We start from the raw sequence: 26291 nt of genomic DNA on the forward strand, positions 1-26291 counted from the left end.
CTATGTTTTGTATGTTATTATAACACTGAACAATTTCTGATCTCTGCTGCTTATACTTTCTTTGTTCCTTTATTTATCATGAGTATTTTATATTGAGTGTACTTCTAATAAAATGTTTATCATACACTGTTGTTTATGGCCTTCCATAAATGGATTTAAAGTACAAATTACTTTCCCTTTTTTGACAACTTAAAGTATAGTTGAGCTCATCTGTATAATCATTTATAGAATATTTGTTGCACTGCAATAAAGTTTTATCTAATATAATTAATAGAACTAGGGCATTGTTTCCTTGTTTCCCAACAAAGTTAATAGTCTCTTATGTATGAAAAGTAATAGCAAAGGGCCCCTGGAAAGTTTGAAGACTTAAACTACTTCTGGACTTTTAAATTGAGGAAACATCTTTTTCATTTATGACTCTTGATACTCTTTTCTGAAGTGCTTTATACTGGTGTACTTAAAAGTATTTGATGGTAATTATAGAACTAACAAGAATGCTGACATTAGGTTTTTGTATTCATGCCGCTTATAGCTACATGGTGATGAGACCCCATTCTTGACATACCATAGCATTAAATGGAGGGCCTTGGAAAGTACTTAAAACACTGGTTATCATTTTTTTTGAAATTATATTAGTGTGCACACACAAGCTGTTTCCCATATTTTACTTGAACAAATATTAATTTACCTTTCTGTGAAAACAGTCTGTATCACAACCTAGTGCAATTTTCTAGAAATGGTGAAGGCATGTTGTCATTCATCATTTTTGAAAGGAAATTTAATCTCTTGCAAAAAACCAAAGGTAAAGCCCAGAGAGGAAAATTACCATCCAGTACGTCCTCAGAGATTTCTTATTATACCTTTTTCCTCCTTGAAAGCATTTTATAACTATAAAATGTCTGAAGGAATGGACAACTTGCATTCTGGGAGTTTTAAAAAGTTATGACAGGAACCTAAATACATGGCCTCTATATTTGAAGAGACTTCACGCCAGTATGCTATTTGCTTTATAACCTTTGTGTTCTTTACTGTTTAAAAACTTCTTCAACATTTAGTGAATTGAAGAAATAAAACATGTCAGATTCTGGATTAATGTAAGGATTACATTGCTTAACATTTAACTAGTAACTTGACTTGTAAACATAGTTTGGGTTCCAAGTTCAAGATGGAAAGAACATAAAAATTTAATGGAAACGCAAATACACATTTTTGGAGTTAATAAATGCTTGTTTACCAAATACATATTTTTCTAAGTCTTTTTAAACTTAAAAAGGCTTGTTTGAGTAGTTTGTAAAAAACATCCATACTCAATTCTGCTCCCTCTCTATATTAGACTGTGAAAAACTCATTATTTATGAAACAATTACGCAAGACTTAAATTTCATAGGCTCCCAAACTCTGAAATACAGACATATAGAAAATACACATTAAAAATTCCTGTTCATTGCAATGTGCGAAACCAGTTTGAAAAGGTAACCCTTTACCTCATCTTTGTATCCTGCAAACTAATAAAATCAATTAGGTCCTCTGACTGAATGCTTGTTAAAAAAAAAAATTAAACGGTTTGGTAGTAGCTGTAGGATAACCCTTCTCCCCCTCCTCGTGCCCACACACCCATTTAGACTGGCAAGCCTATTTTCATTTTATTTCAAAGATTTTTTTTTTTTCTTAAGCCAAGGCAGGGGACGGCGGGGATTGCTAAATTTATCTTCTCCAGCCACAGGGACGAAGAAAACACATTTACTGCGGGCGGGGGTCTGAGGGCCTGCAAACAACTCGAGCAGGCGCCTCGGCCAAGACGGGCGCGGAGAGGCGGTAGGTCTCCGGGGAGGGCCCGGGGGGCGGCCGAGGCCCACGGGAGATGGCGAGGGGCGGCCAGGCCGGGTCGGGTGCGGGCCGCCCTCCTCTCCACGGGGTCGGCCGACCGCGGACTCGCGCGGGCTTTACGGCCGAGGCGGCGGCAGCGGCAGCGGCGCGTGTGTAGCGGCAGCGGCGGCGGCGGCGGCGGCGGGCGGGAGCGCGGAGGAGGTGGAAAGAAGGGGGGCGCTGTCACGGAGACTCCGGCCGCCGGAGACCCCGCCGCAGCGAGGCCACTGGGCTCCCCGGTCGCGGAGCGTGAGCGGCGCCGACCTGGGGCGCCAAGGGGACACACCGGGCGGAGGAGGGGGCCTATCTACCCTTCCGCATTTTCCTGGGTCTCTCTCCCGGGCGGTGACGTGACGTGCTGACGGCGGGCCCGTGCCGGGGAGCTGGGCCGCTTTTTGTCAGCTCCGAGCTCGGCCCCTCCTCCCTCCCTCCGCCCGCCCCACCAGCCGGAGCCCGGCCCAGTGCTCCAGAGAAAGGCCGGCCTGCAGCACCCGCCACCGTCGCCGACCGCCCGCACGCCCGTCCGGTGAGTTCCGGGCGCCGCCGTGGCCGTGGGGCCTAGCGCGCGCGCAGCGGCCTGGTCCCGGCCTGGTCGGCGGCCCGCGAGGCGCCCTTCCGCGCTAGGCCGGGCGGTGCGGCGCGTGGCGCCGAGCAGGCCCCGAGGAGGCCGCAGTTAGGCCCGGGGAGGAGCCCGGCTGCCCCGAACGGCGGCGGAGGCGCGCTCCGTGAACGGGCGGGGGGTTGGGGGAGGGTCGCCCGGTGGCCCGGGAGGCGGCGGAGGGGCGTCGGGTCGGCGCCGCGGCCTGCCCGGGGCACCGCGCGGGGGCGAGGCCTGGCAAGGAGGCGAAGGCTGCAGGCGTGAGGTGAAGGCCGCAGGCCGGCCGGGCCGATTTTCGCTATGTAAATATCGGCGAGGGGGGGAGGGACGGGGGACAAGATGGCGGCGGCTCGGCGCCTGCTGCAGGGGACGATTGAGGGGGTTGTCGGGAGAGGGAGCCGCCATCTTGAAGGCGGCGTCTGAAGAGAAAATTCCGCTACAGCCCGTGAGGGGGGGTCGGAGAGCGGGCGGCGGCGGCGGCGGCGGCGGCTCCTCCGGTGACGGGCCCCGAGGCCCGGCACGGCAGCGTGTGCGCGCGGAGGGGGCGTGCTCGCTCCCCACAGCGGCCATTGCCCTTGCCGCCATGATGGGCGCTCAGGCTCTCGGCGCTCGGCGGCAGCGCCACCTTGCTGCCCTGCCTCCCGGAGCCCCGTGACTGGCTGCTGCTTCCGCTGCATTTTAACTGAGCTGCCGCAGGCGGCCATCTCGTCCCTCAGCGTCCCTGGCCCCGCGCCTTTCTCCCGCTCCTGTAGCAGCCCGAGGGCTGTCGGGACGGGTGGCAGCCCAGGCATCTGGGCTCACTACGGCAAATGGAACCCCACGACATTTTATTTTTACTCAACGTCGTACGTGGCTATTATGGTGCCCTCAATGCGGTTTTCCAACACTCATTGCTTCCTCTAGTACCCGAATAAAGAAATAAAAATGAAATTCGATAGGAAAGAAGTTCTCATCACTCTTTTATCCAACGGGGGAAAGTGTAACTTGCACAGCACGAAAACGAGGAATAAAATTTTTAAGGAGTCTTTTCAACTCATTTATTTGAAAACAACTTTCTTGAAAAGGTCCATTTAAGCTATTAGTGATCTCTTGGTATTAACTTTTTTTTTGAGGAGTAAGAAGGGCAGAAAGTTTTTTATTTTCTTAGTGATGCAGTGTTTATTGTTCATCTGCTTGCCATGTTTTTTAGTTTTTTTATTTGATTTGAAAAATTCTTAGGTACCATTCCGTCCCTTAAAGGACTTTTGATTGCATACTGCACAACTCCCCTGTAAACTTGGAACCCAGTGTTAGCGATGCACTATGCTGGCTGATAAGAAAGATTAGAAAGGTTCTTGTAACGCAGACGGTGGCTGCAAGAAGTTCGTTGTTCAGAGGCGGAGGAGACGTGGTGAATTGCACTCAAGTGCTGCGGGAAAGGTACAACCAATTACTGGGGTTGCAGAGGAAGGCAGAGTTTCTATTTGGAGCATGAGGAAAGGGTTTCTGAAGTAGGTGACATTTTGAGGTTACTTAAGGATGGGTAGGACTTTGTTAAGGAGAGGTGGGGGGTGGGGAAAGGGCATTTCAAGGGTGAAGCTTCTTCACAAAATACCAAGTATTTGGGGGAAAAAACACACACACAAAATTAAAAACAAACCAGCAAGTATCTGTAGTTTGGCAGGAGACGATGGTGAAAGTAGGAGGGTGGTGGGAATCTTGGCTAGAAAAGGTGGAAGAGCTTGCTTGCCGGGTAGAAGGGCTTTTACCATCGGGCTGGCCAGGGAAGCCCTCATGTAGAAGGATGACGATACACCTGAGCTGGGCTTTATATTTACTTAACAGTTCCATTGGACTAGGAAAAGTTTCAGAGTTGAGAAATAATGAGAGTAGCAAACGGATCAGTGTTTCACTACCTGAATGATTATCAAAACTGTCCGGAAGTTAAGCCAGTTTTGCTACTTTTTTCAATGATCCGTTTGTACTAGAGAGCTGCTCTTTTCTGTCCTAACTTCTCCAAATAACGTTTAGTTCTCAGTTATAATTTCTGTAGTAAACAAAGAGGTAGAGGTTTCTAACTTTTCATTTACCGTGGTTGAAAATTGCAGCACTAGTGCTCTGGGTTACTTATGAAGATGAGAAATGAACCTGTAAGTATTCTCATGGTGATTTTTTTCAGAAGTCGGTTTGAAAAGTTAGATCAGAAGAAAGGTTACTAAAAAGGCAGCAGCCTTCAGATGGCCTTTTGCAATCCCTGATCTTCCCTCTGGTGATAGTAACTACCCTTTTGTTTGAGAGAGGACTAAGGCTGTTTGCTAAGCCAAACGTTTTCATGTTTTGATTAATACTTGTCCTAGATGGACTTGTGGGGAATGTGTTTCCTAGAATTTTATGATCTAAATCTATAGGTAGTGTATTTACTAGAAAGTTGTTTCGGTTTTTCCATTTTCCTGGACTGCAAGAGGTCAGAGCACTGATGCTCCATGAGAGGATGGAAGGGAGCTGAAGATTCTGTTTATCATAAGGGGCCATGGTTTAGGAAAGTTGGAGAAACACTGCATTGTGGGAGGCTGACTAGAAACAAGTTGCTAAGCAAGTGGGCTGTGGTTGTTGAGGTGGTAAGGATAAACATAAACTTAGAAGAACCAGTTGCTTTATATCTTGACAGCTGGGAAAGACACAGAAAAGCTCTAAAAAAGAGAATTGTCTAGCTGCACACACAGTACAGCGGCATTAGGTGTTCTGGTACAGCAAGAGTAGATGGTTAAGATTGAGATTCAAGTTTTATAGTTAAGAAAACAGATAATGTGTATTTTAGAAGGATTTCTATTGGAAACCGTTCAGTATAAAATGTTTTTGCCTGAAAGGGTGGACTTTGATGATCTGGAAAACTGGCGTAACACCTTATTACCCAACCATTTTGGATAGATGAGGTGTTAGTTTTTAATTTATGTGTATATTTCAGATAGGTTCAAGTTTCCTTTTTTAAAAAATGTGCCCACAGTGCATTAAAAAAATTTTTTCCCCGCACATTGCTCTTTGTAAATGCTTCCTCTCTAACCCCATCCGGACTGGTAGTTGTCATTGATGACCTTGCTTGTGTTATTTGTGTTTGTGTACACTGGCAATTCCAGACTATTTTTTTTACTCTCAAACTCCTCCACCCGTCCTTGAAACCCCTCAGCCTCACAGAGATTACCTAATCTCTTACTTAAACCAGAAAGAGACAACAATCTGATCTAAGCATTTGCGTTTCCTTCCTTTCCACTGCATACTCTTCCTCTGTCTCTACCTAGGCTTTCCTCCCGTTCTTTGCTGCAGGAAGAATTGGCCTCCTTCAGGCCTACAACCGCTCTGCCTGTCCGCTCCACCCATCTGGGAAGGGGCTCTTTCAGTGATTCTGCTGCATGCATCATTGCCCTCTCTGCTGGGGCCTTTCCCTTTCCTTAGAAACATTCCTAGGTTTGCTCATCTTACAAAAATCTCACTTGTCTTCCCGTTCCCCTCACCAGTACTTTTATTTCTTTTCATTGCGCTTATTCCTGAATCCACTATTTCTGAAATTGGGAAACTTTCACAACATGTCATTGGGTGTATTGAATAAAAGTGTTCTTTGTTTCGGAAACATTCTGTGCCTTTTCTGTCTTCTGTCATGGGATTTCCCTCAAGGACAATCCTCTATCCTTTTTCTTGAATCTTCTCCCATGCCCGTTTACCATGCCCACCCTCTTTTCTAGTTTCTTATCTAGCATTTCCAGTTGCCTACTGACCATCCCTACCCAGGTGTGTTACTGTTTCAACATGGCTGAAACCAGATTTATCTGGTATATTGTAGGTTTCCAATATTATTTATAGAGAGTCTTTTTTCTTATTTGTTTTTTAACTCAGAGCCCCTCAAACAAGTCTTTCTGTCTCACTTTCTTCTTGTTACTGGCACTATTGTTTTTCCAGGCTCATTCTTTGTCTCATATCCGTGTGGGCAACTTTAATTTAGCATTTAACCTATTATTACTGTGTGTTTATATTTTTGTCATCTTTTCTGAACTCTGAATGTAGAGACAAGTTCTCCTTTATTATCCTTGAGCAGTACCTGGCATATGGTCATTTATCTCTAAAAACAATGATCTCCATTATTGATTATAGAAAACTCTTTTTGTAGTTGATTAGTTTTCAGATATTAAAGCATCTAATCCTTTGACCAAGGAGTATGCATATTAAGGCACACTACATGAGCGGGGTAATCCCTGCCCCCACTGCTTAACTTTTTGGGGTGAATATGGCCAATCTATTCTTACTCCTGTCAAATTATTTTTCCAAACAACTTTTTAAATAAAAACCCAGGTATCTTGGAGCGCCTGGGTGGCATAATCAGTTAAGTGTCTGACTCTTGGTTTTGGCTTGGGTCATGGTCTCATGGTCCTGGAATTGATCCCTGCAGTGGGCTCTGTGCTCAGTGTGGAGTCTGCTTGAGATTCTCCCTCCCTCTCCCTCTGCCCCTCCTGCTAGGGTGTGTTCTCTCTCTAAAATAAATAAGTCTTCTTTTTTTAAAGTATTTTAATTTCTTTATTTGCGAGAGAGAAAGCACGAGTGGGGGGAGCGGCAGAGGGAGAGGGAGAAGCAGGTTCCCCACTGAGCAGGGAGCCCAATGTGGGGCTGATCTCAGGATCCCCAGATCATGACCTGAGCTGAAGGCAGATGCTCAACCTATTGAGCCACCTAGGTGCCCCTAAATAAATAAATGTTAAAAAAAAATCCAGGTATCTCATAACTATATTTTATTCAGAGGAGACACACTTTAAGGAAAACTCAATGAGAAGTAGGTGTAGGATTTTAAAAAATATATTTAAAAATTTTGAGTTGTGAAATATTTCAGAATTCCTGAAAAGCAGGTATCACCCAGATTTAACAGAACTTAATAGTTTATTACATATTTGCTTCATAACCTTTTTTGTTTGTTTAAAGAAAGAAAATCTCACAGATCCATTTAAAGAATGCCCCCATCCCATTCCTGTCTTTTCTTTGTAAGAAGTAACAATTGTCCTAATATATATGTACCAAAACCATTATCAGGTATTGGTTTTTGTGTTTTAACTTTACATAAATGGTATCATACTGTGTGTGTCATCTCATATATTTTTTTCACTTAACATTGTGTTTTTGAGGTTTAGCCATTTTGTATGTGGATCTAGTTCAGGAGTTCTCAGATTGTGCTCTAGGAATTCCCAGGGAGCCATAAGATTCTTCTGGCTGCATTCTTGTGTGCACTGCATGAGTGCTGTACAGAGGCTACATGATACATGATGTCATAATAGGTTGAACACAGAAGCGTTTATGGGAATCCAGCTGTCCTCTATTAAACCTGTCTTTACAAAGAGATTTGCAGAAATGTAAAATACTACTACTCTTTTCACTAATTTTTTTGTTTTGAAAAATAATTATTTTAAAATAAGTGTTTATGTACAGTTGGCTTGTTTTTAATGAATTAATAAATATTTTTAAGTGTCTCAGATTTGATTTCTTAATATAAATATCTATGGTTAGAACTCACATAAAGAAAAACTCTTTGGGGTCCTCAATTTTTAAGAATGTTAAAAGGGTCCTGAGACCAAGAAATTTGAAAACTATTGACCTAGTTCATTATACTTGTATTTCAATGTATAATATAATGTGGTTTATTTATTCTTATGGAGGGGCCATTATGTTTGTAGTTTTGTGCAGTTTCAAACAATGCTGCTGTGAACATCCTTATGTGGGGTTCTTCTCTCTTGAGATTATAGTTGTAGAATTGCTACATTCAAGAGTGTGCACTTGTCAACTTTGATGGGACTTGCCGATCATCAAATCGTGTTCCGTTTGACACTCCCACCAGCTGCATATGAGCCTCTATTTCTGGAGACTACTGCCAAAAGATTAGCTTTTGCGATTTTTTCCAATCTGTTGAGTATAAATTGTATCTCATTGCTGTTTTCACTTTGCATTTCTTAGATTACTATTGAGGCTGAGCTTTTTTCCCCATATTTATTGACCATTTGAATTTTCTCTGACTTGCTTGTTTTTATTTTTAGGTCCATTTTTCTATTGGGTTGTTTCCTTTTTCTCATTGGTTGATGGATATTCTTTTTTTATATTCTGAATATTAATGATTTGTAATTATACATACTGAAAATATCATTTCCTAGTCTGTGGTTTATCTTTTAGCTTGTTTGTGTAGGACTTCTTAATGTGAAGGTAGCCAGTTTTCTCCATTTTTTTTTCCACTGATGGCTTATGTTTTTTTGTATCTGCAAGAAGTTCTTCCCTTACCCCAAGGTCATACTGATACTGTACTTTTTCATATTTAGGTCATTAATTCATCTGGAATTTTTTTCTCTGTTGTGTGATGTAAGGATCTTATTTTATTTTTTTAATACGGTTTCATTGAGTAATTCATCCTTTCTCCCCACTGATTTATAATGAAACTCCTGAGGTTTATTGTATTCTCATATATACACATCTGTTTCTAGTTTCTCTCTTCTGATTTCATTGGTCTGTTTGTCTATATCTGTACCACTCTGATTTAATAATGATAGCCTTATAACCCAGTCTTTTTTTTTTTTTTTTTTTTTTTGCTTTATAATATGTTCTTTTTCTTCAAAACTTTTAAAGCTATTTTCTTTCTGTTTTGGGGTCAGTTTGTCAATGTCTATGAAAAACTGTTGGATTTTTACTGTATTTGCATCAAATGTATAGAATAAATATACAGACATGTATAGATACTTGCTAAGTAGAGGAGCTGGGATTTGAATCTGAGCACGCCCTATTGCTTTTCAGTAAAGCTCTTGGCACAACTTTTGTTAGATTTTTTTTGCTAGATACTATGCAAGTTTTGTTGTGAATAGAATTTTGTTACTAGTTATTATTTTTATTTAGTTATTGCTAATGTATAGGGAATACTATGGACTTAGGTGTATTCATCATGTAACTTTGCTGATCTTTGCTCATACTGTATTTCAAAGATACTGAGATGCGCTTCCCCCCCTATATTTTAGAATTTATAAAATCAAAATAGGTTTTCTGTAGGTCACCTTATAATCACGGTCGTTCAGACAGCAGTCATGATGTAGTTCTCATTGCATACACATTCACACACTTGGTCAGCACTCTTCATTTTGTCATCACTTAAATGAGCATGCGCATTGTTGTGTTGTTATTTCATGCCAAACACTACAACTGAAGGCAGAAGAAATTGTGAAGTGGTTGTCCGATTGGAAAGAAAATCCCATAGATAATGAGAATTTTAAGTGTCACCAACACTCCTGTTGGCAGAGGACAATATTGTTAAGAAAGATTGAATAGCTTTGAGTACAAAGGCAATCCATGGTAGGACCCTGAATGTGAAGTTTTAGGAAGATCATACCAATTTGTTTTTGCTTTTATTTTTCTTTCTATATATGCACAAGTTATGATAAAATATGTGTAAGTATAAAAGAATGGCCTCAATCTAACATGAAAATTCTAGATAAAAAGTGTGGCATTGGTTTAATTGGCAGTGTTTTTTCTTAGTTGTATGTAAAACAAGGTGCATCTTAGAGTTGGTAGTATCTTTAGATTGAATGAAACGTGCAAGTAGTAGTTTATAATTCTTTTGCATTTTCTAAGTAGTTGAGTGTGAATAATTAATGTTTTATTTCTTCTTTTCCATTAGATTTTGCCTCCTGTTTCTTTTCAATTATTTTTTTTGGAACTGCATTGACTAATGCATTTAGCAGTGTTGAATGGAAGCATTGGTATCAGACATCCTTCTCTGGGTACTTTAATGGAGGGCTTCTAATATTTTATCATTAAATATCATGCTGTAGTGGGGTTTTTTTTTTGAAGGGGATAGATATTAGTTTATTTTCTACTTATCATTTTAGAGTTTTCGTCTTGAAGGTTGATTTTTGTGTGTGCTTTTGCTGCATCTGTTGGTGTGATGAACTGCATTAATAGATTTTTTTTTTTTTTTATGTAGGCTCCATGCCCAGTGTGGAGCCCAACATGGGGCTTGAACTCACGACCCTGAGATCAAGACCTGAGCTGAGATCAAGAGTCAGACCCTTAACCAACTGAGCCACCAAGGCATCCCTAGATTTTCTATTTTAAACTGTCTTTGGATGCCCGGGATATTTGCATCCCTTTGTGGTTGCCAAGTACTTTTCCTTTTTGGTATAGTCTTTGTTTTGTTTTGATATTAAGCTTATGTTAACTTCATAAGATGAGTTATATTTTGAAACAAGTTGTATTTAATGGAGATGCTCCGTTTCTTGAAAGTCAGAATTCATCTGTGAAACTGGTGTTTTTTGTGATTTGGTTTTTGATACAGTAATAGTTTCATGATGATAAGTCTTTTTAGCTTTTCTTGGATTTTTTTTGTTATTTATACAAAAGAAACAATATTTTAGAAGAATAAAAATTTTCAAATATACTGGTATAAAATATAGGCTTCTATAATGACTTTAAAATATTAATTTCATTAATTTCTTTTTTTTTTCTGACCAGTACTACCAGTAACTTGCCTATATTATTAAGGCTTTCTAAATAGTTCTCTTATTGATCCTTTCTGTTCCTACTGATACGATTAATATTTCTTTCCTTCTACTTTATTTGCATTTATTCTGATATTTAAAAATTTTAAGTTGAAGGTTTAGCTCATTAATATTTAATCTCTGCTGTTAATATGCCTTTAAAACTATAAATTTTCTCTGAACTATAACTGGATGCTGTGATTTTGACATGAATTCATTTTTATTATTTAGTTCTAAATAAATTATGATTTTTGGGGCGCCTGGGTGGCGCAGTTGTTAAGCGTCTGCCTTTGGCTCAGGGCGTGATCCCAGCGTTCTGGGATTGAGCCCCACATCAGGCTCCTCTGCTAGGAGCCTACTTCTTCCTCTCCCACTCCCCCTGCTTGTGTTCTCTCTCTCGCTGGCTGTCTCTGTCAAATAAATAAATAAAATCTTAAAATAAATAAAATATATTATGATTTTTATAATTTTCCTATTGCCCATTGAATTATTTAGAACTTTGTTTTTTAAATCTATGGAATTTTTTTTTCTGTTGTCTCTGTGACATTTATTTCTAAGATTATTGCCATTATAGTTGGTTAGCATTGATTGATATGCAAAAATTAATTGTATTTCTCTATACTAACAATAAACAATTTGAAAATCAGATTTAAAAGCCAATACCTATTACTCAACCATAAAAAAGAATGACATCTTGCCATTTGCAATGACGTGGATGGAGCTAGAGGGTATTAAGCTAAGTGAAATAAGTCAGAGAAAGACAAATACCATTATGATTTCACTCCTATGTAGAATTTAAGAAACAAAACAAAGGAGCAGAGGGGGAAGAAGAGCGAGGCAAACCAAGAAACAGGGTCTTAACTATAGGGAATAAACTGATGATTACCAGAGTGGAGGTGGGTGGGGGGATGGGCTAAACAGGTGATGGGGATGAAGGAGTGCACTTGTTGTGATGAGCACCCGGTATTGTATGGAAGTGTTGAATCACTGTATTGTGTACCTGAAACTAATATTGCACTATGTGTTAACCGGGATTTAAATAAAAACATACTAAGACCTTTAGTAAAAGCTTTACTGAGAAGTGGAAGAAGAACTAAATTAGTGGGGAGAGATACAACGTCCATGGATCAGAAGTATCAATATTTACAAACAGGTCAGTTGTGATATGTAGAGATTCAGTGCAATGCCAGACAAAACCCCAACAGGACTTTTTTTTTTTTTTTTTAATAGACCAATTCTCAAACTTCTATGGAAATGCGAAGGGCCTGGAATACAATCTTGAAGAAAAAGTTGGAAGACTTACACTACTATATATCAAAGCTTATTATAAAGTTACAGTGATTAAAACAGTGGGCACAAAGCCAGATTGATCAGTGGAATAGAACAGTCTGAAAGAGGACCTACATATATAAATTCAGCTGATTTACAACAAAAGTGTATTGGGATTTTGATTGAATGTAGAGGTTAAGGGAAAATTGATACTATTAATTCAAAATATTGAAGAATAAGATTTTTTTAAAGTTTTTATTTAAATTGCAGTTAACATACAGTGTAATATTACTTTCACGTGTACAATAAAGTGATTCAGCACTTCCATACAACACCTGGTGCTCTACTCCTTGCTCCCCAGCAATTTATTTAACCCATCCCCCCATCCACCTCCCCTCTGGTAACCATCAGTTTTTTCTCTACAGTTAAGAGTCTGTTTCTTGGGGCACCTGGGTGGCTGAGTTGGTTGGGTGTCCGACTCTTGGTTTTGGCTCAGGTTATGATTTTAGGGTTGTGAGATTGAGACCCGCATCAGGCTCCACGCTCAGCAGGGAATCTGCTTGGGATTCTCTTTCCCTCTCCCTCTGTACCAACCCTCTCCCCACACTCATGCTCACTTGGGCGTGTTCTCTCTCTCTGAATAAATAAATACATACATAAATCTTTTTTTTTTTTTTAAGTCTGTTTCTTGGGCACCTGGGTGACTCAGTCGTTAAGCATCTGCCTTCTGCTCAGGTCATGATCTCAGGGTCTTGGGATTGAGCCCCATGTCCTCCCTGCTCCGCAGGGAGCCTGCTTCTCCCTCTCCCTCTGTCTGCTGCTCCCCCTACTTGTGCTTACTCTCTCTCTGACCAAAAAAAAAAAAAGTCTCTTTGCCTCTCTTTTTCCCCTTTGCTGATTTGTTTTATTTCTTAAATCCCACATATGAGTGAAATCATGGTATTTGTCTTTCTCTGACTGACATATTTTGCTTAGGGTAATACTCTAGCTCCATCCATGTCATTGCAAATGACAAGATGTCATTCTTTTTTATGGCTGAGTAATATTCCATTGTGTATATAGACCACATCTTTATCCATTCATCAGTTATTGGACACTTGGGCTGTTTCCATAATTTGGCTATTGTAGATAATGCTGCTGTAAACATTGGAATGCATGTATCCCTTTGAATTAGTATTTTTGTATTTGGGTAAATACCTGGTAGTGCAATTGCCAGATCATAGGGTAGTTCTATTTTTAACTTTTGGGGGAACCTTCATACTGTTTTCTCCCGTGGCTATACCAGTTTGTAGTCCCACCAGCAGTGCCAAGAGGGTTCACCTTTATCCACATCCTCACCAACACCTGTTGTTTCTTGTGTTGTTCATTTTAGCCATTCTGACAGATGCGAGGTGATATCTCATTGTAGTTTTGATTTGTATTTTCCCTGATGATCAGTGATGTTGAAAGTCTTTTCATGTGTCTATAGGCCATCTATATGTTTTCTTTGGAAAAGTATCTCTTTGTGTTTTCTGCCCATTTTTTAATTGGATTATTTTGGGTGTTGAGGTGTATAAGTTCTTTATGTATTTTAGATACTAACCCTTTATCAAATATGTTATTTGCAAATATCTTCTCCCATTCTATAGGTTGCCTTTTAGCTTTGTTGATTGTTTCCTTTGCTGTGCAGGAGCTCTTTATTTTGATCATGTTCCAACAGTTTATTTTTGTTTTTGTTTCCCTTGCCTCAAGAGACCTATCTAGAAAGAAGTTGCTGTTGCCTATGTCGAAGAAGTTAACTGCCTGTGTTTTCTTCTAGGATTTTAATGGTTTCGTGTCTCACGTTTAGGTCTTTCATTGATTTTGAATTTATTTTTGTGTGCGGTGGTAGAAAATGGTCCAGTTTCATTCTTTTGCATGTAACTGTCCAGTTTTCCCAACACCATTTGTTGGGCAGACTATGTTTTTCCCATTGCATATTCTTCGCCGCTTTGTCAGAGATTGACAATATAGTTGTGGGTTTGAAGAGCAAGACTGATTTATCTGTATATTTGTGTTTTTTAATCACAGAGTTTTCACGTATTTTTATCAATGGGATTTTAATGTGTTACATAAGGAAGCCTTTGTCTTCAAGTGTATTAATTTTGTACCAGTACACTTTATAAAATCATACTCATGGTAGTTTTTCAGTTGATTCCTTTGGATTTCATACTTAGATCATACATAAACAAGTATAATTTCTTTCAAATAATTGTATTTTGCATTTTATTATCTTTTTTTTTTTTTAAAGATTTTTATTTTTTTATTTGACAGAGATAGAGACAGCCAGCGAGAGAGGGAACACAGCAGGGGGAGTGGGAGAGGAAGAAGCAGGCTCCTAGCGGAGGAGCCTGATGTGGGGCTCGAACCCAGAACGCCGGGATCACGCCCTGAGCCGAAGGCAGACGCTTAACCGCTGTGCCACCCAGGCGCCCCTGCATTTTATTAACCTAATTGCGTTGGCTATAAATTTTCGTGTAATCTTAATAATAGTGTTAATGGGTGTCCTTGTCTTTTTTTTTTTTTTTTTTAGGAAGAGTATGAGAGCAAGTTGGGGGGGAGGGACAGAGGGAGAGGGGGAGAGAGAGAGAATCTTAAGCAGGCTCGGTGCCAGTGCAGAGCTCTGTACTGGACTCAGACTCATGACCTGAGCCAAAATTAAGAGTCAGTTGCTTAACCAGCTGAGCCACCCAGGCATCTCAGGGTGTCCTTGTCTTAACTGACTTTAGAAGGAATACTTTTAATTTTTTTACCTTAATTTAATCCATGTCTTTTTGTTCCTAGAGCTTTTTGAAAGGATAAGAGACAACTTTCTCCTTTATTTAAAAAAAATTTGTCTCCCAATTTCATGGTGATTGGGTTTTCCTTTATTGAGTTAATAACGGTAACATGTTTCCCCTCAATGTGCTAGCATAGAATTATAGACTTCTTATAAGATTTTTAATTTTTTTCTTCATGTTTATCATTGCATATTATATGTTTGTGCTTTCTCTCAGTCCCTGCCCCCCCCCCCCACTTAAGACTATTATCTAGTAGTAGTTTATTATCTCCCCAAACTCCTGAAAAGAGCCAGGTTTGAATTCTTTTGGTGGGGTATAAATTGGCTGTCTCCCTAACTTTGCCCCAGAGAATGATCATGGAATTAATCCTGCTGATACTTAACCTGGAGCTGATACTCAGTGGAGCACGCCATTGTTAGTCATGTAAGAAGCAGGTGTTCCCTCAACACGGTTTATTTAAAAAAAAAAAAAGAGGAAAAAGCAGGTGTATTGCAAACCAGTCCCTGTGGTGTCTAGCCTGGTCTTTATTTATTTTTTTTCTTTTTTTAATTATTAAAGGATTTAACAAGTTATAGTTACAAAACATACTACTAATTGCATTAGCAAAAGATCAATATAAAAACATTTTATAATTCTGCAACTATGAATTTACAAATTTTGTTACAGGGGTGCCTGGGTGGCTTAGTTGGTTAAGCAGCTGCCTTTGGCTCAGGTCATGATCCCAGGGTCCTGGGATGGAGCCCCACATTGGGCTCCCCGCTGAGGGAGCCTGCTTCTCCTTCTCCCTCTGCCTGCCATGACCCCCCCCCCCCCGCTTGTACTCTCTCTCTGCCAAATAAATAAAATCTTTAAAAAAAAAATTTTGTTATAGTTGTTGAAAAGCCTGGTGTTATATTTTTGCCAGTGTTTAACACATACAGAGAACAGTGTTAGTGTCAGCACTGAGTTTACAGAACCTTGCAGACCCAAGGTAATGTATTTAGAAAAAGCCATAATAAGCATGTGGTCATGTAGGTGAGGGAAAAAGTAGGGTCAATATTAGTTAAGTTATTGTGTTGGTGATATGGCAAGACAGTAATTTTAAGAAGTTTCATAGTTTAAGAATATTTAATAGTTTAGGGGCGCCTGGGTAGCGCAGTCGTTAAGCGTCTGCCTTTGGCTCAGGGTGTGATCCCGGCGTTCCGGGATCGAGTCCCACATAGGGCTCCTCGGCTGGGAGCCTGCTTCTTCCTCTCCCACTCCCCTGCTGTGTTCCCTCTCTCTCTGGCTGTCTCTATCTCTGTCACATAAATAAATAAAATCTTTAAAAAAAAAAAAGAATATTTAATAGTTTAAAATCTCTAAAGCTGTAATACATGATTTTATAACCAGTTACCAGAAAACTAAGAGGGCACTTACTAGTTTAAATGAAGTAACATGAAAACAAGAATGCTTTAATCTTTAAAAAAAAAAAAAAAAAAAAAAAGCACCCAAGTTCTAATACATTATCAGAAAGATTTTCGAATATAAGGAGACATTACTCATTAAGAAGGAATTTGATAAGAAAAGCACTTAGTCAATTAAGAACTGTGGGAATAATCAGTTCATGAATTAAATGCCCAGTTTTGGGAAAGATGGCAAGTGCAGGAAAAAGGAAAAGGGGAGGAAACAGTTTCTGATAATACCAGTCTTTCTTTATCATGTACTGTATTTGACAGAGATTGACCTTTTAAAATGCCTCTCCACCCACAGTTTTATTTAAATTAACTGTTCCATGTACAGTGTAGTTTAAAATAATCTCCAGTTCATATTATGTCAGAAAACTGTCTTTATCCTTTTATCACATCAAGTGTTTGACATATTCCACTCCAGTACACCTGCAACTAAAGGCGGAATACTTTATTAGAGGAGATATGTGAATAGGATTTCTGTTCAAAAGCTCAGCAAAGACTAATAACCTATTTTAAAAATATTTTTCAGGACAAAATCAAGAAGAGTGATCCAAAGAGATGAGTTTTTATACATTATTTTATTAATTGAAGTATAGTTGACATACAATATTATATTAGTTTCAGTGTATTATATATTACAGTATATTTAGTATACGTGGTACGGTATATTCAGTATCCTAAAATGTAGTGACTCAACATTTATATACCTTATGAAGTAATCACCATGATAAATTTAGCTACTATCTGTCACTGTACAAAGTTTTTACATATTATTAACTGAATTCTCTATTCTGTACATTTTATCCCCGTGTCTTAATTTATAACTAAAAGTTTGTACCTTTTACTTCCCTTCCCCTTTTTGTCCATCCTTCCACCCCCCACCCCCCGGGGTAGATTGTTGTGTAATGAACATGGATTGATAAATTATTGAGTGAATTAAATAGCAGTATTGCATTAAGGAGGCTGTACTGCTTTACATACGGAAAACTAGTTAGAAAGGATATGGATTTCCCAACATCAAGCTACAGTTTTAAAGGCCAAGACATTTAAAAACTCTAGTGCTTGGTATTGATAGCACATCAGTGCAACTAGGTTCAGAGGGTACTTTGGCAACTCTTAGTCTGAGCATGAATAAGGGCTTTGGGAAAATAAGGCATTAAGAAGACTTGTCATTTTAGGACCAAATTTTAATAGATTTTGAAAGTTCAAACTCTTAGACTTTAAACAAAACTGTGAAGTTATTGATTGGCTCAGAATGGTTCTATGGAAAAAACTAATCTGTAACAAGAACTTGCCATTGAAATTTTGAGCAAGTGTACAGAAGTTCCAAGTAGGACAGGTCAGGGAAGGAAGGGGCTCTGACATTTACAGCAGCAAGCATTATATCCTATTCTTGTCACGGAAGGTGGGCAAGGTTGTTTGAAAACAAAATATACTATTCTTCAGGAATGGAATTTAAAATAAAGCTATTAGATTAATATTGTTAATTATATACATCTCTTCCCTTAAATTTTTTTAAGATTTTATTTATTTTAGAGAGAAAGAGCACTCACATGAGAGCAGGGTGAGAGGGAGAGGGGGAGAGAGAATCCCAAGCAGATTATGCTTAACTGACTGAGCCACCCAGGCACCCCTCTTTCCTTAGGTTTTGAGTATTTGATCTGTCAAGTGTTGGTAAGAGTTGTAACTTGTCACTACTATTGATTTTTAAAAATTTGTTTCAGATTTTTTTTTGTTTTTATATATTTCCATGTCGTTTTGTTTGACACATGCAAATTCATAATGACTTCAAATTCAAGATAGACTAGAGAATACACACATTTACTTTTTTTTTCCCTTTCAAAATCATTGAGGAAGAAGTAGAAAAATCCAGAGAAACAAAAAAAACCTGAGAGGTATGCCACTTGCAAACCAGAATATGACGAATTTCTGGTTGAATAAAGCAGTTGGGAATCAATGGCAAAACCCTAAAGAGCTTAGTGAACCTGTAGCCTTATTCAAAAAGTTGGAAGGACCATCCAGAAATTTCATTCTGCATTATCCCTAATCTCAGAAACAGGGATGTCCTAGGAGAAAGAGCAAGCGGTGGGCACAGCCGAATAATTAAAGGTATGAAAAGCTAAGTCATTTACCTATCAGTATAGATATCTTCTCGTGGTTTTCCTCCTGAGATAATGCCAGGTATTCAGCACTCTGATGTACAAATTGTCCATAGGAAATTCCAAAGTGGGTACTGTGGGGAGAAAGGGGTAGTGCTTTAGGTAGCTTGTAGCTAACCTGAGGATTATGGGACCTCCAGTACTTGGAAGATGGGATGCTTGTCTATCACTAAAGGAAAGCCTGGCTGTTTACATGGTTCTTTTCTCTCCCTTGGCCTCATTCTTCTAGACTCTAGAGCTCTAAACGTAGTCATAATTTAGGTTCATTGCTAGACAAACAGGGATTCTCACTTGAGCTAGGAAATAGAATCCAGCTATCAGAATGTAACTTTGGTCTTGACCTTCATCTACAGGTATTAATTGACAACCTAGAAGAATCATGCTTTTGAGGAAAATCAGCCGTCTGAAAAGAGGCACCAAATCTAACTGATTGAATAATGAGATAGCAGAGGAGACCGTTTAATTTAGAATATAGAGTTAACTTCAGATCTTCAGAGATATTTGGGAAGATACTGTATCCACCAAAAAAGGAGAAAAGATTGCTATGGAAAAGAAACTAAGTTTATTTTGATAGTAAAATATGACCTTTTTAGATAAAAATTCAGTACATGGAGTAAAGATCAAATTAGCTAGCTTAGAAAAAAGTTTAGGGGTTTTGAGAATGTAGTAGAAAGAAAATAATGAAAAAGCAACATGGAGGCTAGATTTAAGAGTCATTACATCATATAATAAAAATTCTAATATGAATGAACAGAGAAAATGGAAGGAAATATAGAAACAACAGAAGAAAATTCCTTGAGTATAAGAAGTGCTCAGGTCTTTTTTTTTTTTTTCTTTTTAAGTGATCTCTGTGCCCAACACGGGGCTCGAACTCATGACCCTGAGACAAGAGTCGCATGCTTTAAGACTGAGCGAGCTCGGCACCCGCTAGAAGGGCTCAAGTCTTTTAATTGGAAAGACCCCATTAGGTTCTGGATGTAAGACAACCAGAGCTTTTTAGAGAGGTAGCAGTGAAAATAAAGAGGATCTGACGAATTTAAGAGTGGCTAGCTTAGAGAGAAATTTAATTTAAGGGCTGAATTCGTAAGGGGAGTGAAATATAAGTGAAAATTAGGTATCTGAAGAAATAATGGCCAACATCGAACAACGTGGGGGAAAAATTGGAAAGAAATGTAGCTTAAGAGGGAAGATGTTAATTAGGCTTTAAATGTAAATTTTCACTAGTTCCACTTTTGCTCTAAGAAAAATCTCAGTCAGTAGAACATGCGACTCCATCTCAGGGTCAGGGGTTCAAGCCCCATGTTGGGGGTAGAGTTTACTTAAGAAAAAGGAAAAATAATTCTCTTAGAGACAGATCTGCTTTTTGCCTTTCCTGCAGCTTGAGCAATTCCATTTACTGTATATAGTACAATTTAGTTCTCTGAGTGTGACTTAGGGAGAGGAACTAGGGTTGAATCATAAAATTAAAAGGCAGTGAGTTTTTGGGAGACCAAAAGCAGAAAAGTAATTCTTGTATGCATAATAGCTGCAAAAAGCAAAGTGAATATGTAAGCACCCTGTTAACTTGCTAAAGAAGGGAGATCATTACAGTGTCTAGGCATCAAGAGATCCAAGATGGAATTATATTATATTTGTTATCCCTAATTTAAGATAGATAAGTGCCCTTGCTATACGTATTAACTTGGTATGGCGTTTTTATTGTTTTTTTTTTAAGAATGGAAGAAAGTGTTTGTGAGTTTTTTGAGTTTCTCTCAACCCATTATTTCCCTTAAAACTGTATGTTTTTCTTTTGTGAATTCTTCCACACCATGTTTAGGATCATGATTTTTGCAACTGGGAAGGGACTTTTTTACTGACCTTGAGGTGAGAGTGGGGTCTCAGAAGTATTTTTGAGGACATCTCGTAATCAGACAAAACGTTGGTATCTGTTCACCTAAGTTGTTAGAGTATTGGTTCCCTGAACCTTTCTGCTTGTCTCCAGATTCAACTCTGGGCTTGGTTCTTGCAGCAAAGGCAGCAGCAATTTCAGTTATGTTATTAGTGCATATTCCCCACTCTTAGTTTTTCACAATCTTGAGAACTCTTCTAAATGGCTTCTGTTCTAAGAACATTGGTTTCATTCTGATTGTCAGAGAGAATTACTTCTAACCCCACAGGGGTTACAAAGTTGAAGGATAGTCATCTCCGCTTGGAAATACAAAACATGTTTTTTCCTGATTTGAATTTTGTAATGACAATTAAAAATAATCAGTTAAAACCATTTAATAATTACTGCTCACCTAAGTCAAAAATAAGTTGAATGGGTACCCTCCATTTGGGCCAGAATATCCGTTAGAAAATAGATGGATAGGATGTAAAATGATGGGTATAATGGCAAATAAGTCTGCTGTGATGGCTGGGGTTAATATTTTAGAGCAGCTTGCATATTGGGGAACTGCAGGCTTTCTGAGCAGGGGAGTGCCATGATGGAAGCGGTGCTTCAGAGGATCAGTGTGTGGCAGATGGAGACTGCAGGAATGCCTCCTCAGGACTTGGCCCCAGCCCTCATATGTAACAGGCTTCCTCGTCATTTGTTGTGGGAGTGGCAGAAATGCCAGTGGAGAGGCTATTTTCATCCCCCCCCCCCCCCGCGGGGGGAGCGGGGATCAGGAAATAGGAAGCTGAGAGTAAGTGGTGACATTGGGACTAAAGAGAGAGGGACAGATTCCTGAGAAGTGGAGAAGAAACAGAGGTCTGACAACCTGACTGAATTTAAGCAGGGAAGAAGGAAAAGGCCATAGTGGGTCTTGTCAGGAGAAAGCAGGGTTCTGTCCTGATGAAAATACTCTACAGGCGGTCTGGTGGAAGTGTTAGATGCTACCCTGAGTATGTGGATTTGGGGACTCGTCTTTGTGGAAATGGTAGTTGAAACCGTAGAATAAAAAGCAGAAGAGGTGAGGGCTGAGTGTACCTTCCGGGGCAAGGCTGCAGTAAGGAGTGGGGAGGCAGAGTAACCAGCAGTTGGGGAGGTGGGAAGAGAAGTGAGGGAAGGAGAGAACTTTGGAATCCAGGGGAGTGATTATCTGTCAAACTCTAATAGAAAAGCCAAGGAGGATGAATACTCAGCAAAAGAATTAGTGTGCTGGTTGAGAATTCTTAGAGCTGATGGGATTGGGTTTATGTAGGGAAACTGAGAGAGGGCCTTAATACCTTAACAAATCCTATTCATTACCCTCTTAATTGGTTTAATTTCAGATAGTAGTATAGCATTATGTTTAGAAGATTAATTTACTGTTTATCATTTCGTAATTACATTTTTAAAGGGGGGAGAAGAGAAAGCATTATGGCCAGAGGTGATTTGATTTAATTTATTTTTTATTTTTTAAAGATTTTATTTATTTATGAGACAGAGAGAGAGGGAACACGAGTGGAGGGGAGGGGCAGAGGGAGAGGGAGAAGCAGACTCCCTGCTGATCCCAGGACCCCGAGATCATGACCCAAGCCGAAGGCAGACCTTTAACCGACTGAGCCACCCAGGTGCCCCCCCAGAGGTGATTTTAATGGGGAGAGAGCAGTTGACAACTTATTCAAATAAAGCATGTATGTTTTCCATTTTTCATAGTTGAAAAATTTTTGTTGTTCCTTTTAATTTGAAGCAGTTTGAATAAATAACACGATCCATATCCTTCCTTGAAAATGAATGTCTCAGAGATGATATGTTGAAAATCCATTTATTATATTAATGCTATTTGGGTTTTTCATGGATATTTAAGAACTATTTATATGTAAGTTTAACATCTGAAAATAAGACATATATAAATAAATGTTTATTGCAAACAAGTAAAATCAGAGTAAAAGGAAAAAAGTGCTGTAGAAATTGAGAGGAGGGAGAGATTATTTTCAGCTTTTTCTTTTTTTGTGGGGAAGGGGACTTGGAGAAAAGGTCCAAGCAGAGTTGATAAGGGAAGGGTGTTCCAGGTAGAAGAAACCCTGAGCTCAGTGTAGAGCTAGGGTCTTATTAGGGACATGGAACATTTTTGTTTGGCTGAAGTGTGTGCATGCAGTGGTGGGGGGAGGTGCTTGAAGGGAAGGTAGGGAAGAGAATGATGGAAAGATACTTTGGGGCCAGAATTTAGAAGATGGTGGGATTATGAGCTTTATTTGGAAGCAGCGGGGAGCTGTCAAACATTTTTCAACAGAATGACATCATCTAGCTGATGCTTTAGAAAAATGACTCTTGGGGCACCTGGCTGGCTCAGTTGGAGCATGGGACTCTTAATCTGGGGGATGTGAGTTTGAGCCCCATGTTGGGTGTAGAGATTACTAAAATTAAAAAAAAAATTGCATTCTGTTATTTGAAATTTTAGTGAGAAGCATTCATTACTTATATCAGCAAAAAATGATAAATGTAAAAGAAAAATGCATCTAAATAGTACCATTTAGGCTGGATTAGAAAGTGAGAAAGTAGGTAAGGAAACCAATGAGGGAGGCAGTTTATGCAGTATTTATAACATGAGTAAACCACACTCCCTGATTAGTGATTAGTATTAAATAGTGTATTATTTAATTGGTTAAGTTTTTTGTTGTTTTGTCTGTTTTTTTAAGATTTACTTATTTTTAGATTTATTTATTTTATTGGGTGGCTCAGTCAGTTAAGCGTCCGACTCTTGATTCCAGCTCAGGTCATGATCTCTGGGTTGTAAGATCGAGCCCTGCTTCAGGCTCTGTGCTAAGCGGGGAGTCTGTTTGAGATTCTCTCTCTGCCCCCCCCCATGTTGTCTCTTTCTCTTTCTAAAATTAATAAATCTTAAAAAAAAATTCATCAAGATGCGTATACTTGCTGTGTGAAAGCAGTATCTCAATTAAAAAGCTAGGCACAGGGATACCTGGGTGGCTCAGTCAGTTAAGTGGCTGACTTCGGCTCAGGTCACAATCTCCGGGTCCTGGGATTAAGCTCCACATCAGGCTCCCTACTCAGTGGGGAGTCCCCTTCTCCCCCCCTCTCTCAAATAAATAAATAAAATCTTAAAAAAAAAAAAAGGCTAGGCACAGCTGACTTGTATGATTTATCTGCCTTCCCTTGTCATTTAGATGCCCATATATCATCGGGCATTAGTTAAGTTCTCTTTCATTTTAGATAGATACATTTTTGATAAGTGTTGATCTTTCACATAATTTTGAGTGTTTCAGAAATGTAAATATCATGATGAGATTTTTAATACATGATATTAAAAAAGTAATGCTTGGTTTACTTTTTTTCTGATTTAGGAGCTGTGACTGATGAGAATTAAAGGCCATGGATGAAGATGGACTTCAATTACAGCCACAAGAGCCAAACTCATTTTTTGATGCAACAGGTATAACTTGGGTCGTTCTGCTTCCCAACTACAAAATTTGGAGTTGGCTATCAAGTGGACTAATTGCTAGACTCTCACACTGATACTCACACTTAGGTATCTTTTTATCCTGTCAAGCCTAAATTTGTTAAAATGAGCACGTAATTGTTCCTGTCCTTAAAAATGTGTTTCCTTCACAACCAACATTCATGTTCTTCTCCGTAACAGCAGCAGTATCAAAATGCCAGTGCTCTCTTCAGTTCTTTGCATCTTGCCCAGTTACAGTGCTAAGTCCGGTTACTTCTCCCTTTAAAAATGTTCCTTGCTTACATCTCTTCGTTCTACTTCCTCCCCCATAGACATTCTCCATCGTCTCATTCTTAGTCTGCAGTAACTTTTAAATTCTTTTTCTTACCCTTAGTCTCTTTTGTCCAGCCCATCAATTAGAATACCGATCAAAAAATAACATGTGGATTGTGTCATTTCTCTGGTTTCCATTACCCAGCAGGTAAGGTATAAGCCTCAGGCCCTCCACGTTCTGACCCCATCCTCCTTTTATAACCTTGTCTCTCACAAGGTGACAAAAGGAGCTCTCTGCTTCAGGAAGATGGAGTCTTACCTCACTCTCCAAACTTCAAGGACTATTAAATTGATGAAGTTCTAAAAATAGAAAAAAAAAAAAGTATTGACAATTTCAGATTATACATGATTCCAGTTGTGTAGCATTGTAAAGTGATTATGCTAGGTTTTATAATGTAAAATGGTTTTTTTTTTTTATCACATTAGCTAGCTATCCTTATAAATAAAACGTTGACTAGTTTTCCATTGGACTTGAAATGATCATATTGCAGTATATTAAAAAATAGTGATCAACTTTATCAGGAAATTATATATTAATGATTTCAAATTTTGACTTTTCCTTCAATCTCTAAATCCAGCAGGGGTATATATATATTTCTTAACAACTTGGAATAGTCTTTTAATTTACATTTGGTAACTTCAGTTTGATAATGATAAATGCAGAGGTATAATTCTTTCTGCATTAGAACATGAAGTATAATTAATGTGCTTGAAAGAGAGATTAAGCTCTTTGGAGAAAAACACACACTATTTAGTAGCTTAATCTTACCACAAGTGAGCCTGGGTCATGGGCTAAGTGGTGGATTGAAGGGCTATTGCATTTTAGCCCGGATTGTTAACACTTATGGTGTTTGTTTATCTTTGAGCAAGTCACTTAATCTGTCAGGGCCTCCGTTTTCATGTCCTAATAATAATGAAACCTCTCATTACAGTTTTTCAGAACACTTCCCATACATTCCCATTTGATCATCACAACAGTCCTGTGAGGTATGCATGGCAGATACTACTGTCCTCATTTTACTGATGAGGAAACTGAAACTCAGAGGTTAAATGACTTGCCCAAGGTCACAAAACGAATAAGTGTCCAAACCGTACTCTCTGATTTAGATTTTGTAACCAGTCTTCTTGCCACCAAATGCTTTCATTTTCGTGTCTGCAAAATGGATATTACAATGATCTGTTGCTGATATTAATATTGAGAATATGGAAAACAAATGAATATAAAGCACTTCGTAGAAGTCCTATAGAAATTAAAGGAAACATACTCTATTAACTGGCTGTAAGATTTCTTGCATTTTTAAATGATATTTTTGGCCCTTGTTGGTCATTCGTGTTTGTTAAACAAAGCCATATGTTTCTGAGGACCTGGCCAGTGACACATGGTCATTGAGTTAGGCAGCTGCTTGGACTCAGCCTGGTTTGAGTCACATCCAGAAGCACTAATCAACAGGATAGCATTTTAGGTTAAGACTTTCATAAAACTTTGCTTTTCTCTAGACCAGGATCCAAGATACTGGATTTGTTTTCTTTTATCCTGTGTTTTTGGCAAGGATATTTGATTTTGATTCCTATTTGTGGCATTCATTCAGATTAATATTTATGGAGCACCATAATCTGTGCGAACTGTGATCTTGGTGAAGTCATTTAATCTCAGCGGGGCTTCAATTGATTCAACCCTCTACCTTTATTCCTTAATTGTAGAGTGGACTAGAGTAAGGTTTCTTATATTTTGAGGAGCTGCCTGGGGGATTAGGATATGGGGGGACAGGAAGAGGCTGAATGGAGATGGAATACCCTGGTGAAGCTGGGGCAGGCCCCATTCCAGCTAACCTTGGCCTCCACCACTCCAGAGCAGCTGCACATTTATGCATCTCATCTATCCACAGAGACTCCTTAGCCAGTTGTCTTTTCTCCGTAACTGTGGCCTTCTAGCCCTCTCTTCATTTATGCCCCAGTCCTTTTATATTCTAGATT

The 26291-nt window shown here is 39.2% G+C and overlaps 1 protein-coding gene across 6 annotated transcripts in view; it reads left to right on the forward strand.

Annotated features, from left to right (window-relative positions):
- Nucleotides 1-26291, forward strand: part of ZFX (zinc finger protein X-linked) — a 62318-nt gene that overhangs the window by 6573 nt on the left and 29454 nt on the right. Inside the window, exons 1-2 of one of the 6 annotated variants that reach the window (XM_026480176.4) lie at nucleotides 1727-1815; nucleotides 23890-23978. In XM_026480176.4, coding sequence (XP_026335961.1) covers nucleotides 23918-23978 — 61 coding nt within the window. In that variant the 5' untranslated portion in view covers nucleotides 1727-1815; nucleotides 23890-23917. Of the gene's footprint in view, nucleotides 1-1726; nucleotides 1816-2009; nucleotides 2393-3633; nucleotides 3884-23889; nucleotides 23979-25249; nucleotides 25305-26291 lie in introns of those variants that run through there. The other 5 variants (XM_048213460.2, XM_026480175.4, XM_057310636.1 and 2 more) reach the window with 5 other exon arrangements.

This window comes from Ursus arctos, chromosome X, assembly GCF_023065955.2.
Source record: "Ursus arctos isolate Adak ecotype North America chromosome X, UrsArc2.0, whole genome shotgun sequence".
Lineage (NCBI taxonomy): Eukaryota > Metazoa > Chordata > Mammalia > Carnivora > Ursidae > Ursus > Ursus arctos.